This window comes from Delphinapterus leucas, chromosome 13 (assembly GCF_059928025.1).
Source record: "Delphinapterus leucas isolate spDelLeu-1000000601 "Yukka" chromosome 13, BTC_Dleu_Yukka2, whole genome shotgun sequence".
NCBI classification, from domain to species: domain Eukaryota; kingdom Metazoa; phylum Chordata; class Mammalia; order Artiodactyla; family Monodontidae; genus Delphinapterus; species Delphinapterus leucas.
The window spans coordinates 56,003,463-56,025,721 of NC_143141.1; the positions used below are offsets into that span (position 1 = coordinate 56,003,463).

General features: G+C 46.7%; 1 protein-coding gene across 1 annotated transcript; it reads left to right on the forward strand.

The window, feature by feature from the left end:
- The first annotated feature begins 10,738 nt into the window (after window positions 1-10,738).
- MCFD2 (multiple coagulation factor deficiency 2, ER cargo receptor complex subunit) lies at window positions 10,739-20,455 on the forward strand. Its single transcript, XM_022573912.2, has 4 exons — window positions 10,739-10,841; window positions 16,522-16,682; window positions 17,435-17,594; window positions 18,944-20,455. The coding sequence occupies exons 2-4, from the start codon at window positions 16,534-16,536 to the stop codon at window positions 19,070-19,072; spliced, it is 438 nt and encodes a 145-aa protein (XP_022429620.1). The 5' UTR covers window positions 10,739-10,841; window positions 16,522-16,533; the 3' UTR covers window positions 19,073-20,455.
- The last annotated feature ends 1,804 nt before the right edge of the window (window positions 20,456-22,259 follow it).

Sequence of the window (22,259 nt, forward strand, 5' to 3'; positions counted from 1 at the left end):
TATCCATCCGACACTTGCACAGGCCCAGTTGAATGGTCAGTGTGCTTGACCAGTTTGAACTGGGCAAGACTAACTCCATGTTCCTGAAAAACAACTTAAGAAACCATTATTGGGACTTCCCTGGTGGCGCAGTGGTTAAGAATCTGCTTGCCAATGCAGGAGACACAGGTTCGATTCCTGGTCTGGGAAGATGCCACATGCCACAGAGCAACTAAGCCCATGCGCCACAACTACTGAGCCTGTGCTCTAGAGCCTATAAGCCACAACTACTGAGTCCGCGTGCTGCAACTACTGAAGCCCAAGCACCTAGAGCCCATGCTCCGCAACAAGAGAAGCCACTGCAATCAGAAGCCTGCACCCTGCAACCAAGAGTAGCCCCCGCTCGCCGCAACTAGAGAAAGCCCACATGCAGCAATGAAGACCCAAGGCAACCAAAAATGAAAAAAAATTTTTTTAAATTAAAAAATTTTAATAATAAAAAAAATAAAATAAGAAACCATTACTATAGCGACCCATATGTCAGAGGTTTTACCTGGAGGGGGTGGTTAAAGGAATCTTATGATATATTGCCCAGGCTACAGTGAAGCTTGGAGGGTATGCAATTTGCAAGAACAATTAAAGCAAGCTTGATTAGTGAAGGCAGGTTACAAGTTATTATTTATTAAGCAAGTTATAGTTCAAGGATTCTAATTGATGACTGCCCTCAGTTTCAAGACTATTAAAACGTATGCTTAAAATAATTAGACTTATCCCTAAGTATTTTATGTTTTGGGATGCTGTTGAAATGGTATTTTAAAAATTTCGTTTTCTACATGTTCATTGTTAACATACAGAAATAACATTGATTATTGTATATTGACCTGTAGCCTGTGGCCTTGCTAAATTTACTTACTAGTTCTATTGTAGATTCTTTAGAAGGATTTTCTATCTGCATGATCATGTTATCTGTGAGTAAAGACCATTTTCCTTTTTCCTTTCCAATCTGTGTGGCTTTTATATATTTTTTTGCAGTGGCTTAAAGCTCTACTAAAATGGTCGATAGAAGTGTTGAAGGTGGACATCCTTGCTTTGTTCCTGATGTTAGGGGCAAAGTATTCGGTCTTCTGCTACAAGAACATTAACTGTGGGTTTTTGTTTTTTAATATGTATTTATTTATATGGCTGCGCTGGGTCTTAGTTGTAGCACTCAGGATCTTTGTTGCCGCGTGTGAGATCTTCCTCGTGGCATGCGGGATCTTTTCGGTTGTGGCATGCGGAATCTAGTTCCCTGACCAGGGATTGAACCTGGGCCCCCTGCATTGGGAACATGGAGTCTTAACCACTGGACTACCAGGGAAGTCCCAACTGTGGGTGTTTAATAGATGCCCTTTATCAGGTTGAGAGACTACTCTTCTGTTTCTAGCTTGCAGAACATTTTTATTATGAACAGGTATTGACTTTTGTCAAACACCTTTTTACCCCATCTTTTTAGATGATCGTAAGATCACTTTTCTTACGATAATGTATTTATTTCTTTATTTAGATACTGAAGGAAAAGAGCTCTGAACCTGAAGTTTTATGTGCAACACAGCCAAATTTTCATTTCAATGAGAGAAAGTAATAAGAACGTTCTCAGGCACACAAGGCCTCAGAAGTTTAACACACAAAAATCCACAATGAAAATACCTTTAAAAGAAGTGTTTATGTAAGAGAAACAAATCCAGGAGAACCTTCAAGAGATATGAGATGTCAGGGTGATCAAATATTTTGATAAATTTATTGCTGTTTAAAAAAAAAATTAAAAAGCTAAGACTAAAGAAGAGAATGTTTATCCAAAATAACTAATGTCAAAAATTCCAGGGGCTTCCCTGGTGGCACAGTGGTTAATAATCCACCTGCCAATGCAGGGGACACGGGTTCGAGTCCTGGCCCGGGCAGATCCCACATGCTGCGGCGCAGCTAGGCCCGTCTGCCACAACTACTGAAGCCCGCGCGCTGTGCTCCGCAATAAGAAAAGCCACTGCAATGAGAAGCCCGTGCACCGCAACGAGGACCCAACGCAGACAAAAATAGAAAAATAAATAAAATAAATTTATTTTAAAAAAATTCCAAACAAGAACAACATGATGGGGGAGGAGGGGGAGACAAAAGGGGTATTAAAAATGCTAATGCATTTGACTTGTTAGAAGGGAGGTATATATACTTAGAAGTTTAAGAAACCAACAGTTGTGGGAATTTTCATCAGGAGTTATGTGTTCTTTGATAATAGTCAGGGATGGAAGAAGTGGGGTCATTAAATCCAGATAGGTATCATTCCCAGCACCCCAGTTTATAGTACAGCTGAAAAAGAACATCCCAAGAGAAGCCAGAATTCCAAACTTTTAGCACCATGTTTTGCCCTTATCAGAAATATGAATAAGAGACGGAGAAATACAAAACCCTACCCCACTGCCTTGATTAAGCAGATTTTACTGACATCAGTATTTTGAATTGCCCCCTTTGTGGTTATCCTGAGGTTCTTATACCCTGGGACAATGCATCTTAGTAAGATTCAGGGTGGCATTTCATTGTTTGAAGGGGGGAGGGAACATGACTGTGAAAGGGACAAATGACGTGATGTTCTAAGGCAGGTCCTTATCAGGCAGGTCAGTTTTAGTGCAGTGCATAGAAAAAACGGACAGGCTGGAAAGTAATCTCTAAAACTACCCGTGCCTGAGCACCCTTGGAATATCTGTATGTACCCTCTAGTACTCATGCTCTGTATGAACAGTGATGGGTCATTATGAATGAATGGAGAATTTTTAAAAAATTAATTTAAAAAATCACCAACCCAAAATTTAAAAATCTTGCCTCAAACGAGTCAGAGTCTCTAAAAATGTCCTAAAAGATCTCTTTTGTCTTAGAGCTCCTGAACACAAGCAGCTAAAATCCAGATGCAGTGTCTGATACTGTGGTAATCTATATTATAACGTAAGATGAATTTACAAACTGTCAACTTAAAAAATGCACAATGGGCTTCCTTGGTGGCGCAGTGGTTGAGAGTCCGCCTGCCGATGCAGGGGACACGGGTTCATGCCCCGGTCCGGGAAGATCCCACATGGTGCGGAACGGCTGGGCCCGTGAGCCATGGCCGCTGAGCCTGCACGTCCAGAGCCTTGCAGAGCTGGTATATATATATATATATTAATTTTTCAGCCGGGAAATACCTATAGTCAAGCATACATCTTCGTAAAAGATTACTGCTAATGACAAAGAATAGATATCTATGTCTGGGAAGATACAAGAATTTGGGATCATTGAAATTCTTCCTCAAATGTGCGTCTTAATTATCTAGGGTCCCGCGTATCCAAAGCACAGAATGTCTCATCATTTTTTTCCCATCGGGAATTCTGCTCAGGGCGCACCACTGGTGGACAACTATAGTGGGTTACGACTTAACCCTTTGTATAAGGGGATGAGTGACACCCTTTGTTCTTTTTGTTTACAAAACGAATCCTGTCTCTTACGAGAAAGTTATGGCATTGATGAAGAACATATGGGACCTTGGGAATTAGGATGGGGGAATCTAGGTGGATTTCAACCTGAGTACCTGGCATTCCTAAAACTCACTGGGTCTCCCTTCCCAGTAGAGGCAGCTTCTTCCTTCCATCCTCTGACCCCTTGCTGGTACTCTCTATTAGCTGAGCCAGCAGGAAGCCAGCTGACAGGGAAGGCTAGGAAATGCAACCCACTGGGGTCAGCCTGCTTGTGATGCAGAACACAAGAGGGGAAGAGTGAGGAATGGCTCTGGAGGCAAATACGCCCAGGACAGGACACCCCTGTGCTTTCTGCATGTGCCACTAATGTCCAAAGTTCTGCCATGGCCTGTCTCTGTCAGGTGGATCTACTTTGCATTTTCCTCATCCCAGGTCTCATCTGGTGTGCTTTGCTCTCATACCTAGCCCTCTTGGAGGGCTTTGGAAGTCTTGCCTCCTTTGGCTGAACCATGCTGGGTTTCGAGGGCTTGAGGGCTTGAGGATGCTCTCAGGCCCATCTTCCTAGACATCACTCTCAGAATTGCTTCTCCATTGTTCAGGTTCCATACTGGGCCCCACAGGGCTTGCCATCTCCTGGAAAACACCCAAGGGAGGGCTTCCCTGGTGGCGCAGTGGTTGAGAGTCCGCCTGTCGATGCAGGGGACACGGGTTTGTGCCCCGGTCCAGGAAGATCCCACATGCCGCGGAGCGGCTGGGCCCGTGAGCCATGGCCGCTAAGCTTGCGCGTCTGGAGCCTGTGCTCCGCAACGGGAGAGGCCACAACAGTGAGAGGCCCGCGTACCGCAAAAAACAAACAAAAACACCCAAGGGAAAGTGGGGACTCTACCCTGGTCTCCTCTCAAACCTAACCCAAGTCATGAGCCCTTGAACCAGCTTGGGATCATTTTTAAAGGGATTCTGCCCAAAAGAGTATCTGTTGGACTGCTAGGGAAAACCAGACATTGAGAGAGGACCACGAGCCTTCCCAAAGAGAGGTGCTACCCATGTCAGGGGGACTGCAGTGAGGGGTTCAGCAGGGGAGCCGCACAAAGGCACTCAGGACTAAACCAGTCAGATGGAGTGGGGGAAGCAGAGCCGCAACCACTTCCTTACCCCCCTTACTCTCCAGTCCATCAGGCCGCTCAGCCCTAGCGTGGTCATAAACAGCAGTTAGTGGGATGGGGAAGGGCTGGTGACTGAGAGGGAGGAACCTGGTATTTTATTAGACAACCTTCTGTTCTACTTTTTTCTAGCCACATCCATGTGTAGCTTAGATGCAAAAAATTTTTAAATTAAAATTCATGAAATGTACATTAACCATTGTGTATAATCAAATAATTATGCAGACCGTACCGCTCGAAATGAACAATCTCCAATTTCAACTGAGCCTTCAACTCAGGCCAGGAAGTCTTCTATCTCCTTTAGGCAGCTTGCTTTCCCAGATACACAATGATGATTTCAAACTTTGACCCACTCAATCTACCTGCCCTTCCCCCAATCACGGCTCTCTCAGAAAATAGCCATGCCTCCCACGTTTCAGGCTAACACCCGTCTGGGCTTCGTATCCATTCTCTCCTGCCTCCTCAATAACCTTGTTCTTTCAGCTTTGTCCATTCTGCTCTTTTCAGTCTCATTTTTGCTGGCTCCTTCCCGAAAGGATTTAAACATGCACAAGGCCTTCCACCTTAAAGACAACACTTCTGGATCCTGTGTCCCCCTCTAACTACTTTCCTTTCCCTCACAGCCAAGCATGAAAGGCTTGCCCATACTTGCTGTACCCAGTCTTTCGCACCAGCCACTCACCACCCACTGTACGTTGGCTGCTGCCCAGCACTCCACGTAAACTGCTCTCTGAGCCCCCAGTGACCTCACACTGATAAATCCAGTTCACATCTGAGTCCACATCTTGCTGGACCTCTGTATCACGTGAGAATGCTTTGGATTGCAAGTAACTGTCTTCGAGAGGCTTAAACGAATAGGAGCTCTCTGCACATAACGGGAGATCTGGAAGTAAGCTGCTGGTGTTGGTTCAGCGGCCCTCAGTGTCGGGGCAGCCTTCCTAAATTCTCTCCCACTTCCGTCCATGACTGAGGATGACTGCCGAGATGGTACGTCCCCATTCAGGGCTGGAGGAAGGGGAAAGGTCTGCACCCGTCACTTGTCTCTTTCATCAGAAAAGCAAGATTTCCCAAGTTCCCCTTCTGTCTCATTGCCCAGAACTATGTTACCTAGCCATCTAGCTGCAGAAAAGATGGGGAAGTGAGTGTTTAACGTTTTTTTAGCCTTCATTGTGGAGACAGACAAGAGAGAAGGGTGTTGAAAATGGAAACTGGGCTACCACTGACTCAAACTCATCCGCGTTGGCCCGGTGTAGCTCTTTGGTTACCTGAAACCCATGCGCATCCCGCTTTCTCACATACACATCTGACATGCGGGGAGCTCACTCCATAGAGGAGGTAATCCTAAAGTCCCAGCCAGCTCCTACATACAGCTGGGAGACCAGGTACTCTGTGTACTGTGCAGGCCCCTTTCAGGTCCAGATGTGGCTTCTCATGGTTGGATGATTTAAGCTAAGACAAGTTCATTTTCCGCTACAATGAGAAAGATGGGACGTACCAAGTGTTGGAGAGAAGGGGGACCAATAGAACTCTTGCTGGAGTGTAAACTGACAGAGCCACTTGGAAAACCTTTTGGCACTATCTAATATAGCTGAACATCTGCGTTCCCAGGAGCCAGCAGTTCTACTCCTAGGTTAATACCTGACAGAGACCTGAACACTTGTGCAAGAAAAGACATGTTCTACGATGTTGAAGTAGCATAATTTATAACAGCCTAAAATTGGAAACCACCCAGATATCCACTGACAGTAAAAGGGAAAAGAGAATAGCATACAGAGATGAGAATGAATGCTCTAAATCTACACACTATGAATGAATCTCAACATAATGTTGAGTAAAAGAAGCCATAGATAAAAGAGTATGTACTGTGTGATTCCATTTATAGAACATACAGAAACAGGAAAAACTGCTCTGTGGTATTAGAAGTCAGGATAGCAATTACCTTTTAGGAAGAGGGTGGTGCTTGGAAGGGAGCACAGGCGGGTCTCCTAGGGTGTTGGTAATGTTCTGTTTCTTGATCTGCGTGCTGGTTATATGGGGGTGTTCAATTTCCGAAAATTTATTGAGCTGTATGCTTTTCTGTATGGGTACTTTTGTGTATACTATTCTGAGATAATAGGAAAAAAACCCCATATATTTACATATATGCCCCTGGTTCCTGGCACAGAGCTTCTAAAATGCTTGTAATTTCATAAGTATCTTTCGTTCTAATACTTGGCCTGTGACCCTGGTTCCAAATCCTTTGGAATTTCCTTGGTGACAGGAGTGTCCTTTGTTCTAATATGGTGACCCTTGGTGGGCCCCTGTATGGCTTCAGGATGGGTCTGATCACCATAAAGACCAAATCATGATTAGACACTTTGAGCTTTTAGCTCTACCCACTATCCCCCAAGAAGGGGAGAGGGACTGGAGATTGAGTTAATGATCAATTATGCCTATGTGAGGAAGCCTCCATAAAAATCCCAATAGTACAGGGTTCGGAGAGCTTCTGGGTTGGTGGAACACATCCACGTGTCTGCAGGATGGGGCACCCCAGCTCCAAAGGGACAGAGGCTCCTGTGCTTGGGACCCTTCCAGACCTCACCCTGTGTATTTCTTCATCTAACTGTTCATCTGTACCCGTTATGATATCCTGTGTTATATAATAAACTGGTAAATGTAAGTGTTTCCCTGAGCTCTGTGAGCTGTTCTAGCAAGTGATCATGGGAGGGAGTCATGGGAGCCTTCAATTTGTAAAGTCGGACAGAAGTCATGGGTAACCTGGGGACCTACTAATTGTGCTTGGCATCTGAAGTGGGCGGCAGTCTTATGGGGCTGAGCCCTTACCTGTGGGGACTGTACTAACTTCAGTTAGTGTCAGAATTGCATTGCATTGTAGGACACTCAGCTGGTGTTGTAAGGAATTGCTTGGTGTGGGGAAAAACCACACATCTGCTGTCAGGAGTATTGTGTGTGTGAGTAAAGGGAAAAAGAAGTGTGTTCTTTCTAAACAATCGTGCATCAATGAAATGTAAAAACCAAAACCACACGAAAAATACAGGGAAACACATTCAATGCACAATGTGAAAAAATAATAAATGCTTCCTTTCAGAAAAAAAGAATGGAAGATATGCAGTATCCCCCAGTCAGTGGCAGTGTATTAAGTTCTTGTTGGGAAATCTGGCAGCCCTTCCCTTGTTTAAACAGGAACAGACCAATGTTGACCAGGCTTGAGATTTGAGGGACACATGATTCCCTCAATCATTTGTTAGGCTTCTGGTCAATTCCATACATGAGTAATCACAATCAAATAACTTATCTAGGGAGTCTTTAAATGGTTTTCTAATGAAAGATTATATTTCCCCCCCAAATAATTAATATATTTACTTGATTTTTTTAAAATTAAAGCCAAACAAAAAGATATAAAATGAGGTCTTATTCTCACCTCTGTTCTCTTTCATTAGTTTCTTGTGTATACCTCAAATGTTTCTTTCTGCAAAACAAGCAAAACCAACTATTAGAATATTTAAGTCTTGTAGGGGCTGGTATCTGTGTGCTTGATTGCAGTGGAGACAATTCAAAACAAAGAAGGTAGAGAAGCCACCTATAGTCCATCTTTGCTACCTTGGGCCTCCATCTTCTCTCCTGATAAAGCTGCCTCTTCCCTGTCTCCATTTGTGCTGGCTTCAGCTTGGGTATTTAAAGAAAATTATTTATTTCAACCCAGCAAGTCTCCAAATTGTGGGACTCAGCTAATTTAGGTTGTAAACTGCAGGCAAGATGTTCCTTTCCCACCAAGGCCTTAATTTCTTTAATCTCTGCTTTCCAATCAGTTCTCTCTAATCTGGATTTGCCACTCTCTTGAAGGACTTTGCCGAAAGCTACTTAAAAGGGGAAAAAAAAAAAAAAAAGCCAACAGTCATGAATGTTCTGTATTGTTCCTGAGATTTCTCCCGCAATACAACTTTGGTTGGCATGTGGGTTTTTCCCAAGGTCCAGCAAGTGACAGCAGTTCAACGGTTTACCTACTGCTTAACATGTAGGTCACCAACTTTCCATTTGGAATAGAGTCTTTGCCACTGGCTACCTTAACCTTCTGTTAGCCAATTTCACGTTTTAGTATCTGGTTTTTTCGTGTCCTACTGCTGGTACCAAGTTATCTGCCTGTTAGGAATGGGTTCAGCTACAAGTTACGGAATGCTCACCTATAAATGGCTTAAACAATTGACTCACGGACTAAAATGGGGCAAGAATGAAGGTAGGTAGCAGGTGATAGTTTCCTGGATGTCAATTACACCCCAATAAAGTTGAGGGGGCAAAAAGGATAGCTCCTCAAGTTTGGCTTGAACAACTAAACGGATGGCAGTCATAGTCACTAACATGGGAAAAACAGAGAGGTACACGTTTGGGGGTGAAAATGAATATTTTGGTGGGACAAGTTAAGTTTGCGATGCCAGTTGGACACTCGTGTGGAGATGCCAAGTAAGCAGTTGTTTAGAGGAGTCAGGACTTACAGGCAGAGGTCATTGTTAGAGATCTACCTTTTGGAGTCACCTGCTTGCAAATGGCAGCTAAAGCCATACGACCAGATGAAGTCACAGAAGGTCAGTGGGTAGGGAGACAAAGAAGGGGGCTAAGGATAGAACACGAAGCACTCTGATATTTACAGGTGGAGCAGAAGATGAGAGGTCAGTGAAAAGGGCCCAAGAAAGAATAGTCAGTGAGGTAGGAGGAGGACCAAGAGTACATGGCATCAGAAAACAAGAGAAGATGGTGTTTCAAAGTGGGGATAGCTGACTGTGAGGAATAGTACTGAGAGGGCAAGTAAAAACAGAGGAGAAGCACCACTGAATTTGCATGGAGATTGTAGTTTCAGCAGTGTAGTGGGGAAGAAACCAGAGCAAGATTATATGATCGCGGGGATGGGCTATTAGAGGGGGAGTAATTGGTGATTCGAGAGAGAGAGAGAGGACAGAGGATAAGATCCATAGAAAAAGTGTAAGCGTTGGTTAAATAGAATGAGAATGCTTTATCCATCAGACACTGAGCTTGTTGAAGGAAGAGATCATATCTTGTTTGTATTTGTTTCTCTGGTAACTCCTAGCACAGTGCCTAGTACCTAGGAGGTACTCAAGAAATGTTACTGAATTAATGAATAAATGAGCAAATGGTAGAATGGATGCATGGCAGAGGGAGGGCTGAAAAATGAACTAGATCTATAACTAACTCAAACTTCAGGGGAAGGAAAGGGGAAGGAGCCTGGAATTAATAGGGTTTCTTCTATCCTACAAAGCCCCTGCTCTCTTGCCACACGGTCAGGGAAGGGAGGAAATAAAGATTTCTGAACTTCACTGGAAAAACAGTGCCTTCTCTGGGCTATTAAGCTATTAAGTGATTCTTGATCCTAGACCATGTTTTCACCATCCATGTTTATTTCTTCATTCTGCCAACACATAAAAAGATAGGAAGCCCGGGTGCCTTGTTCTCCCAGTTCCCAGACACCCGACATGGTCCTCTCAACCAAGTCCCTGCATCTTCTTCAGTCCCTGGCTGAGACCCCGGCAGTTCCATATTTCCTGGGGTTATTTGGAATTTTTCCTTAGAGATGCATCTTACCTATCTAAGGATCAGTATATCCGAAGTACAGAAAGTTTCCTGTTTTCCTCCATCCTGAATTCCCCTCGGGGCACACTGTTGGTGGTCAATTGCAGTGGCTAATGGCTTGATCCTTGTAGAATTGGAATGGCACGCAACATTTTTTTCCTTTACGCTATTATTTTTCTTCCCAACTTGCAGTCAGAGGAACCCAGGAACCTGTAAATGTGGAGGTGGAGGTGGAGTTGGAGCTGAAAGCCAGTTTTGACACCCGCTGCATCCGCTTTCGCCACCTTAGGTCCTAGCCCTACTACGTCCCTGGGGGCTTCCGGGGTTGCCTAGCAACCTGCGGGGACTCTGGGGGTTCAGGTGGCCCAACCGAGTGTCGCCCTCGGGAAGAAATGCCTCCGCCCAGCCCTTACTGGGCCTGAGCCCGTTACACGCGGAATCAGCCCAGCGGCCCACACAGCCCGGCGCCGGGCAGGGGCGGGGCCCGCGGCGCCAATGGGCGGGCGGAAGGGGTGCGCGTGCGCACAGAGGGACGGGGGTGTGGGGCGGGGCCGAGAAAAAGCGTTCTGAGGACGGGTGCTGGTGAGGCTCACCCCGTAGGGCTTCGTGTCCGGAGAAAGCTGTTTGGCAACTGCTAGCTGCGAGGGTGAGTGAACCAGGGAGCAGCCGCAATCTGGCTGCGGCCTGTGAGGCCTGTGACCCGACCTTGGAGGAGGAAGTCCGTGGGACGGCATTCAGGGGTCCGCAGCGGGCGGGATCCCGGCGTCCCTTCGCGGGGCTCGGGGCTTCTGGCTCAGGTTGGGAGGCAGGAGCGGCCTGGGTGAGGGTATCGGACCCCAAGTCGGTCCGGGAAGCTAGCCGACTAGGAGCAGAGCCTCTCCCCCGGGGCAGATGGGCCCGATCAGGGCCAATCTCTGCCCACTTGGAGACCTGCCGTGGACCTGCGCGCGGGCCTGAGTCGTAGCTCTCCATCTGCTCCTGTACCCCATCTCTCTCTGGGGGAGACAATAAGCAGGTCCTGTCGGGCGGGCGAGCTTGGCCAGGCCGTGCCAGGGGAGTGGGGAGGCAGGGGGAGCTTGTATTCCCCTCTAGTATTCCCTGTCTGGGCATGGCACCCGCCATCCACCCAGTTGCCCAAGCAGAAACCTGGGCATCATTCTCACCTCCTACACTCTTTACCCACCCACATCGATTTCATCACAAATCTCTCTGGGATACACCCACTTCTCCACGCCCAGTTCCTCTGCTCTAGCTAGTTCAGGCCACCTTCATCTTTCCCTTGGACTACTCAGTAGCCTCCTGACTGGTCCCCTGTATCCCTTCTCCATCCTCTGTAGTTTGTTATGTAGTGGAAAGCCAGAGTGATGGTCTTAAAACAGAAATCTGATCACGTCACCAGACCCCTCTCCCCATTCCCTTATCACCCTTCCGTGGATTCCCATTGCTCTTATAACCTCTTGAACAGGGCTTACAAGGCCCTTCGTGACCTGTCCTCTTTTTACTTTAACTCATCCATCTCCACTATACTGTGTCTTCAACCATATTGAAAGCTTTTTATTTCCCAGATTGGGTCAAGTTCCTTCTAGGCTTAGGTGTTTGTTACATTATGTTCCCTCTACCTGAGATGCTGTCCTTTAGCACCTTGAAAAAAAAATCATTCTTCATGCATTAACCCAGGTGTGGGTTCGGGCTTCTGTGGTACCCCAGGGCTGTTGCATGAACTGGTCTTTCTTTTCCAGCAGGCTGTAATCTGTGTGACAGGAGCCTGTCTGGTTCACAGCCCTATCTTTAGAACCTTGTGCAGCACCAAGCTGTTAATGAAGAGTGTTAGCTAAATGTATAAATGAAGCATGGCAGCTCCCTGGGCTCCCCAAATGAACAAAGAGATCAAGTTATTAAATGCCTGCTTTTTCAGAACCAGTTCTCAATCCCCAACCCATGTAGAGGTTTCTTTGCCTAGGAACCTGGTTCTTTTCTTGCTTTCAGTCCAGGACCATGGTAGTTTTAAATGGGGAAATGCCAGTCAGGTTTTTCTTTGGCATCACCTCTGGCTACAGGATGTGTGGCTGCTTTGAGGTTGATTCTCAGCTGAGGGCCCCAGCAGGAGAGAAAAGTGGCTAGCAGCTGCTGTGGTTTTTATGGGAGGAAGGCTTGCTGCAAACTCTTAGGTGTTGGTAAGACACAATGAGCGTGGGCCTGGCCAAACCACTGGTGGGACGGCTCCAAAGGGAAGTTTTTTTTTGTTTTTTTCTTTTGCGGTACGCGGGCCTCTCACTGCTGTGGCCTCTCCCTTTGCGGAGCACAGGCTCCGGACGCGCAGGCTCAGCGGCCATGGCTCACGGGCCCAGCTGCTCCGCGGCACGTGGGATCCTCCTGGACCGGGGCACGAACCCGCGTCCCCTGCATTGGCAGGCGGACTCTCAACCTCTGCGCCACCAGGGAAGCCCAGTTATTTTTTTTAGTGTAGTCAGATCCTCTGTGATAGGGAACAGCACACCTAGGTTGCAGGATCCACTGCCCTGATTCAGAGTGAAGGTGTGCTATACCAGGTCGGCTCAGCACTTTGTAATAAATTCACTAGGGTAAAGGAGAAACAGAGAAAATAGGTTCCCTGTCTTCAGAGAGGGAGAGAAAAGAGAAAAACAAACGGAGCACAATATGTGACCATATGTTAAGGCCAAGTGAGTGTGAGGGACTGCAGACTGAGGTCAGAGGAGGGAACAGTTGGTCTTGGCTGGGAGAACACAGAGGTGACATTTGAATTGGGCCTGGAAGGAACAGGGAGGACGGACAGGTGGAAACAGTGGGAACAAATGCTCTGGGACTGGAAGAGGCTGCTGGAGCTGTGAGGGAAGCCCAGTTACAGTCACGGCACTGCGGGAGCTCCCTACCATCAGTGGTCTAGCGTTTCCTCCCAGGAATGACGCTTCTCCTTGTGAAGCATGTCTCAGTGGTTGTGTTCCACTCTCTCAGAAATCTCTCCTCTGGATTTTTCTCCAGCCTAGCCTTTAATTCCTCAGAGGCCAGTGAGCCCAGGAACTCCTGGGGCTTATCTGCCAAGCTCTTTGCTTATGGCCTTGAGCTAAGTAGTTGGAGTGTGGATGATGCAACTTGTTCTTTCGGTGGGAGGAACTTGCTAATATTTCCTTTTCAATGTGAGTGGTTTAATTTGTTAAGTGGCAGTCAGATTCCCTGTGCTCCTTGTAGCACTTGTAGGGGGGAGTTTCTCTTCTGTGTTTGTAGATTTGTCTTTTGTTGTGGCCTAATGGTTAGAAACCTGCCACAGCAGACCAAAATGGGCTAAGTCCAAAATGTATGGTTCTTGACCTTTATCCTGTCTCCTATGAAGAGGGGGTAATTTGGACTCAAGCACTTGGTTGCTTTTTGGTGTCATTTAAATAGAACCTCTCCCCCGCCTACCCCACCCCTACCTGATATACTAAGTATCCAACCACATAGTTATAGGAAATGGTGCCATGGGTCCGATGACCGCTCAGCTTTTCTATCTGATAGATACCTCCAAAACTAAGTTTCATCCTCAGTTACATTGACATCAAAACTCGGCAGCGTTATCTGTGAAGGTGATAATCCCCCCCAGCTCCCGAGGACTGTGGCACACAGGCTGAGAATCACCAGCCTCTGTGCAGGCACTGTGCCCAATGCTGGGGATGTGGATGCAGTCCCCGGCCTCACAGAGCCCAGTTCCGCAGGGGGTACTGAGAGGTAATCAGGCATGTTCAAGGTCATGTGCACAGCTGTTGTCAGCGATGGACAGGACCCTTCTGAAGAGAATCACTTAGGAGCATATGGGAAGAACGCCTAAGCCAGACTTGGAATTGAAGAAGGCTTGCTGGAGAAAGAGACATCTAATGCATATGAATCTGAAAGACTTGGGAGGAGCTGGCTTCCCCCTCTGGTCCCTCTTGTCCCAGAACTCTATGGTGTGTGGTCAGAACAAGTTGTTCTGCTCTAGTTGGGGCAGTCTCTGCTGAGAGTAACTTGAGACCTTGTTTTCTGGTACCAGGTACAGTGACAGTCGCCTCATCAGGGTCTGGACACTTTTATTTGGTAAGATTGGGATGTAGTTTCTGGCTGTTCCTGAATTATTTTGTAGAGATGAGACTTAACTGGAATCCCCCTTTATATTCCATCCATATAGTCTGGAACAAAATTATGGGATGAATTGCATTAAATACATATTTGTAAAGACAAAACATGTTTATAGTAGAAATTTTAGAAGCAATAGAAAAGTAAAGAGAAGAAAAATCAAAATCATTCCTGGGGACTTCCCCTGTGGTCCAGTGGTTAAGACTCCGAGCTTCCACTGCAGGGGGCGTGGGTTAGATCCCTGGTCGGGGAACTAAGATCCCACATGGCATGGGCAAAAAAAAAAAAAAAATCACTCCTAATCTCATAATTCAGAAAATAATCTTTGTTAATAGTTTTTAGTCATTGTTCTGTGTATGAGAAATATACATACATTGTTTTGGTTTTTACAAAAATGAATTCTTTTTTTTTTTTTTGACTGTACCACGTGGCTTGTGGGATCAAAGCTCCCCAACCGGGGGTTGAATCAGGCCCACAGCCGTGAAAGCACTGAGTCCTAACCACTGGACTGCCAGGGAATTCCCCAAAAATGAATGATTCTTTACAGACTTTTATAGCCTGCTCTTTTTCTCTTGGTATATATTGAACATCTTTTTCTGTTTCTGTTATGAATTATGACGATTGCATTATGATGTCCCTATTCAGTTGTGAGACTAGATGCTTCTTTTTATACCCTAGAAGTTATACATCCCAGTGACCATTGTCTCCTTAGGGAGGATACTGCTGATATCCAGCGAAGTGGGTTTGGGAAATTTTCTTAAACATTGTGGGGATGGTATTCTCCCAGGGTCCTACCCTACAGAGCCTTTTAGGGCGGGTGAGAGGGGCTGTAACACCTCAGTGGTGATGGCGGCGGCTTCGGAGCTGAGCCCTGTGTGGCATGTGCGAGGGTCTGACTAGTACCTTATGCTTTCTCCTCGCTGCTCTAGGTTTTTTGGCTGCAGCTGGCCCCTTAGAAATCACGGGCCCTTATTATCCAGGGAAGTGAATGTGTGAGTCAGGTGTTTCCTTTGTGTTGTATGGAGGTCTCCTGGCTATCCTTCACCTTCCTTTTTGAGGTCAGTCTGTAAGCCCCTGGAAAGACCAGGACTTTCTGTTTAACAGCAGTTAGTAAAGGCCTGAGCCTTGGTGGGGATACGGATGGGAACAAAGCACTTCTGCCCTCGGGGAGCTTGCTGTGTAGCCAGTTGTGTCTTCTTGCTGACCACGATTCCAAGTCTAGCCAAACCCCAGAAGTACTTGACGGAACCTAATTCCTATGGAACTCTCCTCTCCAGCGCTCTTTCACCTGGTTCAGTTACTTGCCCCCGTCACAGCCCTGGGAGGTGGACAAGGCAAGGGTTAACGTCCTCTTTTCCGTGTCCACCACCGCGGGCCTTGATCTGACCCGCCCCGTTGCTTCCCTCAACCCCCGTCTCTGGACTCAGTCCACCTAATACCTTCCCTGCTCTGCTGCCAGCTGAGCCACTGTGAAACCAAGCTCTGATCTCGTCTCCCATTCATGAACCCTCAGTGGCTCCCATTTATCCCCAGGAAACTTCAGCCTCCTTGGCCTAGCGGGCAAAACCACATCCAGCACGGCCTGGTCAACCTCTGCAGCCTGTTGTCCACCATTCCGTCTATTTCATACCCTCTAAGCTCCAGCCTGACTCAACCACTCGGAATTTCTCTCCCACTTGTCTGCACCTGCCCCTCTGCTCACACCTTCCCTTCGTCCTTCAGTCCCTGCACATCCACTGCGTGCCCATCCATCCGGGCCCTGCTGAAGTATCCCCATGTCTGTTAACCTTCTCTGGCTTTCCCTCGCCCAAAGGAAACTTCTTCCTCTGAACTCTCAGAGGGTTTAATCTTTCTTTAGTACACCTCACCTTGTGCCTTGATTCGTGCTCTCAGTAGGAAGTATTTCTCTCGCCAGACTATAAGCTGCTTGTAGGCAGAAATACTCTCCACATTCCTATAAGCTCTCACCACGTTGCTTGGCATTCCAAAGGGGCGCCAGGAAATGTCATGGACCTGCCTTCCCGTTTGAGTGATGGGAACCTGGAGAGCGCGAGGTCACCCTGCAGTCTGGCGCCAGAGCTGTCCTGGGCCCAGCCCTCCTCTTTCCCAGCCTTGCTTCTTCACCCAGGTTCCCAGGAGTGCGCTGTGTCAAGTCTTGAAAGAACCTCGGTTCAGTTCTGGTGCTCTCACCTTCCTCTTCTGTGTTCCCCGCCTCCCAGGTACTGGTGACCATGAGATCTCTGCAGCTACTCAGAACGCCCTTCCTGTGCGCCCTGCTCTGGGCCTTTTGTGCCCTGGGTGCCAGGGCCGAGGAGCCCGGGGCCAGCTTCTCCCATCCCGGCAGCGTGGGCCTGGATAAGAGCACAGTGCATGACCAAGAGTACGTATTCAGCCGGGGCTGTGGTCCAGGGGCCTCCCCATCTGCAGCTGCAGCCAGCTGCAAAGGCACGCGCTGTCCAACTTGCCTTCTACTATTTGTACGACCCCTTAACATTTTCCAAGGATGATATTTATTCCTTATGGCCACCTGTAAGTCAGCTATTCTTTTTTCACCATCATATCACAGACGGAGGATCTTGAGGCCCAGAAGGGATAAATGACTTGCCTGAATTCATTGTTTCTCTCTTTCGCCACAGACAGACAGACAGACAGACACACACACACACACACACACACACACTGGTAGTTGCAGAGTCCAAAATAGAGCTAAGGTTTCTTGCTTCTGACAAGACCTTTTTCTTTTGTATTGGCATGTTCAAACATCGAATCATTTGTTGCCACTTTTGCCCTGGGCCAGTTAGCCTCACACATTATACTCTGTTATCCTTAAATTGGTTTAAGAAAAAAAAATTAATAGCTCCCCAAAATGCTCTAACAATATTCTAATAATAAAAAGGAAAAACACCCATAATCTTGCCAGCATAACAAATGAACTATTTGATTTTTTTTTTCCCCCTGCTCCTTTCAGGGCCTCGCCTGTATCTGTCTTCCTTGAGTGTGGTCTGCCACTGTTGATGTTTGTTTTTCTGGGATGGATGAACTTTAAGATCTTGAACGTTTCAGAGTCCTTAAGATTTTGGTAGGATCCCAGCCTCGCCACCAAGCGGTCTGAGTCTCACTGTTGGTCTTTAGGCATATCATGGAGCATCTAGAAGGTGTCGTCAACAAACCAGAGGCAGAGATGTCCCCACAAGAACTGCAGCTCCATTATTTCAAAATGCATGATTATGACGGCAATAATTTGCTTGACGGCCTAGAACTCTCCACAGCCATCACTCATGTCCATAAGGAGGTAGGTCAGGCAATGGCTCAGTAGACAGCAGCTTGGAAAAGCCTCCCTCTGGTAACTCAGTCCCCGAACTTGATGACCTCCCCCGTCCTTGTGCAACACTATTGCTGCCTCTCCTTTTTCTGCTCACCCTCTGTTCTGCCTCTTTTCCTATTCAGCGGTCCTTCTCATACAGGGTGACGGGCTGAGGCAGAAGCCCCAGAACTTTCCTTTTATCTTTAGCAAGTGCTGCTGGCATTTCTGCTGCACACCAGCATCTGAGAACCAGCTAAAAGACAGACCACATTCCAAATGCAGAACAGGGGAGAAGTTATCTCATTTGGGAAGAATGGCGAGTCAGGGGACCAAGGGCTCAAGGGATTTGGGGATAATTGAGGGTTTGGGTGATACAGTACGGTGCTCGTAGTTTACAAAGCACTTTCTGGCAGCTTAGAGATCTTGTTTGATCACTGCAGTAGCCTGGGAGCAGGAAGGGGCAGGCCTTGTCATTGCCCCCAGTTTGAGAGGTAAGGAAGCTGAAGTTCAGATCTTATGTCTCCAGATCTAATGTCTGTCCCACTGTGCCACACTGTAATCTCTAGAGAGCAGGAGAGGCAAAGTTGGGGAGGGCGGGGCGGGGTTTGCTTTGAAGGCTGCGGGGAGTGCTAGGGCTCGCACAGGAGGCTGGCATGACGAGCGCAGGGTCTGCTATGGGAGGCATACGGGCGGACGCCAGGCAGAGGGACTGGGGTCCAGCAGCCCTGGCAGGCGAGGATGCTGGTGGCGGCAGGAGAGGGAAGGGGGGCGTGGGAGAGGAGGCAGGGGAAGAATCAGCTGAGGACGTGAACAGCAGTAGCTCAGCGCTCGGCCCCGTGAGCAGAAATGCCTTCGCCTCAAAGATCATGATGAGGTCTACTGGTCGGCAGTGCCTTCTTCGTCTTGTTCTGACCCCGAGATGTTGTCTAGCGTGGACTGTTTCCACTTTAGCAGAGCTGACCCTCAGGAGGGCCTGGGCTGTGAGCTTTTCTCTAGGATGGGGCTGCGGGTCCTGGAATCTCTGAAGCTCAGAATTCTGTGTGGACCCAGCTTTCTACAATGAACACATATGACTTTTGTAATGAGAAAAGAATGAAAAGTAATTTTTAAAACAAATAAGCGAGGGCTTACTTTGATTGTATCATCCTTTTAACTGCCAAAAAATCATTTCTAAATTGGATTATTATGAATTGACTCTGGATCTGATATGTGGTTTGTGGATTCCTGGAAGTAGAAATACTACATCTGAAGGAGTTTATTGACGTTTTATTTTGGACATTAACCAAGCGCTTCCAGTAAAAGATGCCGCTCATCCTTGTCTAATTTGTACCTTGTAGGAAGGGAATGAACAGACACCAATGAACGAAGATGAACTGATCAACTTAATAGATGGTGTTTTGAGAGACGATGACAAGAACAATGACGGATACATTGACTATGCCGAGTTCGCAAAATCACTGCAGTAGACACGATGTGGCCACCTCCCAGTTAGATGCAAACGTGAACCATTATAATGTGACCAAACACTTTCGGTAATGCAAAATAACTCATTTCCAAAATACTGCTACGGTGTTTTGAACCTGTAGCAGCTTGTTACCCTGGGGTGAGAAAGAGAAATCAAGAGAAATCAAAAAGCAGAGAAATGGGACATACTGTAGTCCCCAAGTACTATTCAATCTCTTATTGGACAAGGGCTTGATTAAAGAATCCTTTTAAGAATATTGGATAATTGGAGCTGAGCACTCAGGAACTAGACTGGAGAATGCTGCCAGGCTCTTGGTTTTAATTCATGCTACCTGAAGAGTAAGACAAGCTCTTGCTAACTGGACACACTTTTCAGCAACTGAAGGAATGGAATGAATGCCACACGTTTTCCCTGGTGGGTCCTGTCTTCAGGAAACATGGTCAGTATTCTGTAAAGTTCCCCTGGCCTAAATGATTACTTGTTCTGGCCAAGGGAGTATTTATTAGGCGATTTCAAAGCCACAGCATCTATTTCGAAGAATGTCAAATAGTTCAGCTAGCCACAGAGTCTAAGATTCTGTATCTCCTGGCACTTTGGAAACAGCACACCACTGACCTAAGTGATTCACCGTTTTCAGTTTTTCAATATTTTATAAAACTACTGCCACATCCTTATGCTTTCTTTTATGTCTTCTTCAACCTAGGAGAGACCTCGAGTCTAAAAGTGTTCTCTACTTCTCATCATTAGCAAATGTTACAGCTTTCTAAATATTTGTATTTAACTCTTGTTTCTAGGGTTCTGTTTCGCAGTTTAGAAGCTCTTAGGGACAAAAGGACTTGATCCCTTCTGCTTGATACAGCAGGGGTGAGCTACTAGCTGGGCTAGCGTAAGTGAGACGTGTAAAGATTGTTCATGAAGCACAGTGATTAACCCAATGCAAGTTAGGTTTAGAAAGAATGTTGTTTAAATTACCTCTTCTAGCCTGGATACGTGAATTCTTTCAGATCAGGAAAGATTAGAAAAAGAAGCCTGAAAACTCTTAACATGGTGAGTAGTAATTGAAGACAAGCAGAAGCAGATTATAACTTGGTTTATGGGATGTGACGCATGTGCTGTGATAGGAAACCTGAAGTGATGGTTGAATGGGGAAAAAACTGCATAAAATTTGCTGTAAGATATATAGAGACTATTTTCTGTACCAAAGTATTCTTTCAAGAAAAATAAGTATTTGTAAAAATGGTTTCGTGTCAAGTATTTGTGCAATCAGAGCTGAATTGTAAACTATTCTTGCAAAGTCTAGTATTTTGAAAGATTTATATAATGAATTCTGGATATACGACTAATAAAACCGATGAAACAAAAGAAAGAGCAGTTGATTTTGTCCACATAGGCTGCTTCTCCTACCACACGAAGGGTCGGTTGGTTTAATGCAGAAGTTTACACGTGCCTTCTCCATCCCAGGTGCTGGGGCCCACCCCGGCGCTACCCTGTTCCTTTCTGCAGGGGTAGATTCCCAGGATTCACAGTCACTTTTCCCTTTTAGGCATTTTTTTCCTCTGAATGAAATCACTTTTTTGGACCTTCCTTCTCTGGCCACGTTCAGATTATGACTGCATTCTCTAGCTTAGGAAAATACAAGGTTTTCTCCTTGAGTCTGGTGACTGGTTTTTCTTTGCCAGAAAATTTAATTAGATAGTGTTATCGAAAGCCTCCCTGGCCCAAGCAAAAAGCACAGTCTTCCCTGGCTTTTTGGGAATGACACTTTGTTCTGCCAATTGAAAAATGAGCAAGGGAAGAAGTTACCATTGCCTCCCCCCCCAGCCCCACCCCCTGCCCGAAGCCCCTTCTTCATCCAGAGCTGCCCTTCTGGATGGATCTAGAGAGCAGGTTCGCGGTTGAAAGGACCTCGCACTGTTGGCAGCTAGGGAGTGAGGCAGCTGGGGAGCAAGAAGCCGATTCTTACAAGGTAGAGTCACCCGGACCAGACACCTCTTTCCTCCTCCACAGCTGGCTGCTATTTGAAATTATTCCATGCTGGCCTCTGCGGTCCTGTTAGCCTACCTTTCCTCTTAGGAAATTTCCCTGTGGGAGAGGGGCCTGCACCATTAGGGGCAGAGCATGGTCTACCCTTCCCTCTCATACCCCCTTTATCTCCTCTCCCTTTTGTGAGGCATTGGCCTTCTCATAGTTCACCTCAAGGGTTTCTCAGAATGTATAAGAAACATCTCTGCACCTTAGTTTCTTTATCTCTAAAATGAAGATAAGTATACTTGAGAGAGGCCGCCTCCTAACAGCACAAGCCTTGGACTCAGGCAGAGCTATGCTCTGAAGTTCTCCCCACTGCAGTTTCATTATAAAACTATAATGAAGCTTACCCCACAGAGTGGTTAAGAGTATTAACAAAGTGAGAGAAAATATATAAAACATCAGGCAAGTGGCTGGCACAGAGTAGGAGCTAAACACGGTCAGTCACTTGTTCCTCAGCCTGGCTGAAGAGTCAGGGCCCCTTCTCACTGAAGAGTCGGAGCTTGAGGGGCTGGACAGAAGTTTACGGCCCCTAGGGGCTCGCATCAAAGGGTCTTCTCTGCTTGTCTTTTTTTAAATCTGAATTTTCAATTATTTTTTTTAGTTTTTGGCCGTACCGCGCAGCTTGAGGGATCTCAGTTCCCTGACCGCGATTGAACCCGGGCCATGGCAGTGTAAGTGCCAAATCCTAACCACTAGGCCACCAGGGAACTCCCTCTTCTCTGCTTCTTATATTCCTCAGTCTAAGTGCTGAATGAATGAGTGAGTGAGTGAATGAATTCTCAGAAGAGAAGAAGTGAAGGGTCGTATTAAATGCAGTGGTGAAAGACACAAAAGCGTTGAAGCAGAAATCGGACCAAAGGAGTTTTCTGCTCACCTGGCCTCCTGACAGTTGATTTCACTGGGCCTCAGTTAATCCCCCTGAGAAAGGGGAGAACTGACCACCTCCCACATTTCCTTCGTTGGCACACAGAAGGCACCAAGCCATTAGCTATGCCTCCCTCCTTAGAAAGATCTGGAAAAGAGAAGAGAGGCACCAGCAAGTGTGCAGGGCTGTGGAGATAGAGACCACCAGAGGACAGCTGCTTCCAAACTTGCTTTTTCACCTGCGGTTCCCCAAGAGAGTTTTGGAGGTGTGTAGTTTTAAGAAAGCACTAGAGAAG